Source organism: Tachysurus vachellii, chromosome 18 (assembly GCF_030014155.1).
Source record: "Tachysurus vachellii isolate PV-2020 chromosome 18, HZAU_Pvac_v1, whole genome shotgun sequence".
Classification (NCBI taxonomy): Eukaryota; Metazoa; Chordata; class Actinopteri; order Siluriformes; family Bagridae; genus Tachysurus; species Tachysurus vachellii.
The window spans coordinates 20926502-20932501 of record NC_083477.1 but is presented as its reverse complement, the minus strand read 5'-3'; the positions used below and the strand labels follow the sequence as shown (position 1 = coordinate 20932501).

Below are 6000 nucleotides of genomic sequence, written 5' to 3'. Positions count from 1 at the left end.
AGAGTTGAGTAGAGTTGAGTTTGGTGTGTGTATATTATATTTCCTTTTTTTTTTTTTTTTTAGTATGGAGCGAAACGGCTGTATCCGCCTCGGTATATACTAGCCTGCAGCGAAGAAAGAACGAGACCCACGTCGTCCGCATGGCTCCTGGTCTTGGCATCGGTCAGGGGTGCGAAAGCGTTCTGCGAACACAAACGGCCGACACGCACACGTTTAACACGATCCTCGACGGGCACGAAGACGGAAAAGTGTGTTCTTCCGACTTGTTCTCCCGTACCTGTACGTCAGACGATCCTCATGCAGCAAGCAACAGCGACACACACCGCATGCCAGAAAAGAGTTTAGCTACTTCAAATAAAAAGATGAGCTAAAAAAAAAAACGAAAGTCATGCGTGAATGAAGTCATGCACTCGACACATACGCACATGCATTGTGATAATCCATACGGTGCTGGATGAGCGTCAATAAAATTAGCATGGTGATGGAAATCCCAGGACGCCGCGGGCTAATCTCGGCTCCGTCCCTGTTCGACTCGCTCTCGCTCTCCATCCTTTTTTTTTTTTTTTTAGCTCTTGCCGCCGTAGCGCCACTTAGGTGATGGATTCAATTATCAAAATGACTAATTATTCCATTAAGCCGAGCGCTCGGCTAGGTGATATTCGCAAAATTAGAAATATAATAACTAACACGCACTACACTGCCAAGAAATTAAGACATTCATCACGTTTACCGCGAGGATTAATGTGGCATTTTGGCTGCCGTTAGCACAAAAGACAAATTCAATTAAGTTTAAGCGAGCCGGTGTCGACTGTATTGAAATCCGTGCAGTTGAGGGGGGGGGAGAAAAGAGAAAGACAAGAAAACAACAAACAAACAAATAGAAAAATAGCGAGAGAGAGAGAGAGAGAGGTGCAGAACGACGGGAGAAAACAAAATGGAGGCTCACCATGGCACCAACGCTGTATGTGGCTGCTGGAGCAAGTGTGTGGTTGTAGGGGTCGGCAGCATAAACTCGTCCGTAACTGCGAAGACAAAGAACACGAGTGTGTCACACACACACACACACACACACACACACCTCCTGAGTCACACACCAAGACAGAAAGAATCAGACACGAGCCCACACGGTGATGATGTTAAAGTGTTTCACAATCAGATGAAATCACAGGAGGAGGAACCACAAGGCAGGCTGCTGTCATGCTGGAACACAGAGGAACATCGAAACAAAACCAAACTGAACAGGATGACAAGATGCTCCGAAGGACAATGAATGAAGAGTAAATTAATAAATAAATAAATAAATAAATAAAGAAAAAAGAAATGCCTCATGGGATTTATTTACTGAAAGCGCTCTGGTGTGCTGCATGTTCTGTCCACGCAAAACACTTTTGCTCTCGGCTATAAAAAGTGCGTGCGTGATACGGATAAGTGTCAGAAAGACGCCGATTAAAACTACTTCAGTGGAATGATGTTCACTTCCTGTCACAGAAAGCACCCCCCCAAAAAAAAAAAAAAAACATCATACACATCATGAACCTCCTGCTATCCTGCCCTCTGTGTGTGTGTGTGTGTGTGCGTGTGTGTATCATCCTGGGGCTCAGCTCGCGAAATAAGCCACATTTATCTGGCCTCGTTAAAGGACGCCTGGACCAGACAGACCAATCAGAAGGCAGGGCACGACCGGCAAATGGAATCATTTGCATATTCGCATATTCGATTAAGATTAAGAAGTTAATCCAAATGACTGCGGACATCGTTATTGGTTTTATTCGCACTCGAGCTGGTGTTCATTTTTCGCTGCCCTGCTGAGCGATTTATTTGACCCTGTTTACAGGAGAGGGATTTAATGAATACGACCCTGAGAGCGAGGGGCAGGAGGTCACACACACACACCACACTCCCAAGACTGAAGAGCAAACCCTTAGGATGCCAAGTCTGTTAAATTAACCCCATTTCTGCTCGGGGGAAAGGTCAATGAGCTGAGATTTGATGTTTTGTTTTTTTAAGTCTAGAGCTCGTGTTTTTATTTGGTTACTTGGACTCATTTTTGAAGCTCAGTAGTTTCTATTTGCCGTTACATCACTTCTGAATTCTGATTATATTTACCACCGTGTCCTGATGATAACGACACCGGAGACTCCTGCATTTAACCTTAAACAAACATCTTACACGTGTTCCTGAGATTTAGTACGCGGTTACTATGGAGACGATAACGGGTTAGAATGGTTACAGCTGAGAGATGATCAACTCCTTCTGACCAATCAGAATCCAGAATTCAACAGAGCTTCGGTTTGAAAAAAACTTTACTGGTTTAATGTTCATCATCAACGTAAACGCTGAAATCCCTGCATAGGAACTCTGTGAGATTTTTTACCTGTTATTAATTTCTGTTAAAGGTGAAACAGGTCCACGGGTGTGTGAAGGAACATCAATGACTACGTTATGCCTCACTGACTACACACTTAAAGGAAAACTGAAGTAACTGTTTCAATTCTCTAGAAACAATCTGACAAATTTCTGTTTAAAGTATTAACGGCCATCCGGAAGCCCCACGGGGAGCCCAGGTCTAGCTGGAGGGTAAAAAGGGGGCGGTTCTGAGGTTTGGAGCTAGTCACTTAAATGGACGCTTTAACGCTGAGCCGTTATGGAAAGCACTTTAGCTCACACAGGGCTTGTATAATTTTCTGCATTTGGCTCATGCAGCTACTCGCTCATCCAAATTAGAGAGTCCAATTTCACAAAATGGCTGACGTCTTCAGAAATCGAGGTCCTGTTAGCATATTAATTTCCCCTCGGTTAACAGGAAAGCAGTTGTTAAAGGAAAAAAAGAAAAAAAGAAATCAATATGTGGATGGATGGATGGGTCGCTCTCCCTTCTGACGCGATGCCTCAGAAAAACAAGCCAGTGGCAAAACACACACACGGACGTTTAGCCTCCTACAGCCAAGTGTGCAAGGCGAAACAAACCAAGCGAGCGAGCGACAAACACACCACTACCACCATCACCAACACACACACACCAGTCGAGGTTGAGATGGAGATGCTTTGACAGGGAGAAAAATCAATCACATGAAAGGAAGGAAAGAGAAAAAACCAACACACACACACACACACACAGACACACACACACACCCGTTCATGTCACTCCTCAGAGGGACGCATGCACTGTTGTAAAGCAGTGCCAACTGCAAAAGGGATGAGCAAAACAAAACGGGGTTGCAATGTCTGCCGCTTGTCCTCATGCAAAATGCTGCGACTGTTTCACGCCGTAAAATGAGCATTCAATAAGGAAAAGAATGAACATAAAGGAAAAAAAAAAGAAAAGAAAGTAAGTCAAATCTACTAATTGAGGGGCGGAAACAAGAGAGAGGCGAGCAATAAAAGCACTCACTGTCGAGGTGCATAAAAAAAGGATATGCCCGCTCCCTCGTGGGTGCATCGAGAAAGTGAGGGTGAGCTGTTATTCATTTTCATATTTTATTTATTTTACCTGAAGAGGTGTTACAAGAAATTTCATCTGCCGCAACGAGGACGAAATGATTTCTGCAAGAGAAGATAAAATTCACAATGCCGCTTGCTGACCGGCTGTATGGGCGATAAAAGGAAGGAAAAAAAAAAAAGAAAGAAGAAGAATATAAAAAGAGAAAAGGGGAGGTGGAGGTGGAGTGTGATTTATGGCAAATGGGTTTGAGTTCACACACAAATAAGAGCAGAGCTCATGGTGCATCTCATACTCGACATAAAGCATGTAGCATGCTGGGAGGGGGAGGGGGGGTGGTGATTGGAGTAGTATATGTAACACAGAAGCAGGGTCCGAGATCATGAGACGTGATTTCATCCCTTAAGATGTGTCGGTGAAGTGGAACGGGGATTGAACAGCATTAGGAACAACGCAGTGATTATCCAGCAACAATCAAGCGTTAATCCAAACGATTTAAAAGAAAGATCTGCTGCGTTGCAAAATCCTCTTCTGTTTGAAATATTTTTTAAATTAGATTCACTTTCATCCAGAAATCTCTGTGAAGGACCCTGCTGTGTGTGTGTGTGTGTGTGTGTGTATAAATATCTATAAAATTAATATAAATAATGTCAGATGATATGAAATGAGACGAGAGGCACAGCACAGCTAAACATGGGCTAAACTCAATCCACACGTCCGATTGGATAAAGAAGTGCACGCTACGCTCTGGTTGGTCGCTCCCGGGCGTGCGCTCTTTAAACCACACCCCTTCTCTAGAGGGATCGTGTTGTGAAGCGAACAGCTTTAAGTCAAGTGTCGAGGCTCCTTAAACCACTTCAAGCATAGTGGTGGAGTCTATCAGAGTAAATCAGCTTAAAAAAGCCTTCGAACGAAAAGCAGAGAAAAGAAAGAAAGAAATGTAAAAGTGAGTCATGCGCAGAACTTTGTACGGCAACACAAAACAAGGCAGGGAAGGGAAACGCTTTATATTAAGGTTGGTTCATTAGAGAAGATGAACTTCGGCACTGATCCACCGTCAGTCATTAACCGAGTGAGGATTTTATTTTTAAATAATTCATTGAATTTTAATATCTTTCGAATGGAATTTTGCTGTTTACGCCTGAGACCAGATTTCAGGCATCTATTACATTTGTAAATGTTGTTGTTACTTTATGCGAGATTAAAAAACTTAAAGGTTTATTAATGCTGAAGTTTATCGTTCTTGTCGCTGCGGTAAAATAATGATTGAGGAATAAAACCTTAATGTAGAGAGCATCAACAAATAAAAAAACGAACCGAACCAAAGCAAGAAAACAGGACAGAATGACATTAAGCGTCTGCTGTACAACCGATTGCACTTATTCACTACAGACATACTGAATGATGACATCACAATGCAGAAGATGACGTAAGAGGTAATGGACTATGGCTACGGATCGTACCCGGGGTGAGCAGAACCAAACAAGCCACAAGTACAGAAGGTATATCTGAGGTACATCTGAGTTACATCTGAGGTATATCTGTGGCACATCTGAGGTACATCTGAGGTATATCTGTGGCACATCTACGGTATATCTGAGGTACATCTGAGGCACATCTGAGGTATATCTGTGGTACATCTGAAGTATATCTGAGGTACATCTGAGGTATATCTGAGGTACATCAGAAGTATATCTGAGGTACATCTGAGGTACATCTGATGTATAACTGAGGTACACCTGAGGTATTTCTGAGGTACATCAGAAGTATATCTGAGGTACATCTGAGGTATATCTGAGGTACATCTAGAGTATATCTGAGGTATATCTGAGGTACATCTAAAGTACATCTGAGGTACATCTGAGGTACATCTAAAGTACATCTGAGGTACATCTGAGGTATATCTGAGGTACATCTAAAGTACACCTGAGGTATATCTGAGGTATATCTGAGGTACATCTGAATATTTCTGCACAACGTCATTTCAGAGACAACATGAATAAACAAAATCATTTATCAATCACTTCACCAGCAGATGGAAGATTATTAACATTTAAAACTTGCTTAGTCTTGAAAAAATGAACAGTTAGGACTAGACAAATTTTTTAAATTCACAGCCAATTTATTATTGTTTTTAAATATATGACCCTAATTTCAAAATAGTTAATGTGATGTCATAGATCATTTCTACCTGTGCAGCATAATATTAACCATCATTATAATATGATTTTAACCGCAAAACTCTTCCAGATCGTACTGTACTGTGTTAATGTGTATGTTTTGGTATAACATATAATGTGATATAAGATAGGACAACTGAGGCAGGAGAGTAGTGTCTCTGAGGCAGGATTGTGAAGTTAGCATCTGAGGCAGGATTGTAAAGTTAGCTTCTGAGGCAGGGGTGTAAAGTCAGCATCTAAAGCAGGAGTGTAAAGTCAGCGACTGAGGCAGGAGTGTAAAGTCAGCATCTAAAGCAGGAGAGTAAAGTCAGCATTTGAAGCAGGAGTGTAAAATCAGCGTCTAAAGCAGGAGTGTAAAGTCAGCATCTAAACAGGAGTGTA

At 42.1% G+C, this 6000-nt stretch overlaps 1 protein-coding gene across 1 annotated transcript in view; it reads right to left on the bottom strand.

The window, feature by feature from the left end:
• Nucleotides 1–6000, bottom strand: part of rbfox1 (RNA binding fox-1 homolog 1) — a 39980-nt gene that overhangs the window by 1153 nt on the left and 32827 nt on the right. Inside the window, exons 11-12 of the mRNA XM_060892918.1 lie at nucleotides 947–1022; nucleotides 1–182 (exon numbers count right to left, since the gene is read on the bottom strand). The exon at nucleotides 1–182 is cut by the window's left edge and continues 1153 nt beyond it. Coding sequence (XP_060748901.1) covers nucleotides 60–182; nucleotides 947–1022 — 199 coding nt within the window. The 3' untranslated portion in view covers nucleotides 1–59. The remainder of the gene's footprint in view (nucleotides 183–946; nucleotides 1023–6000) is intronic.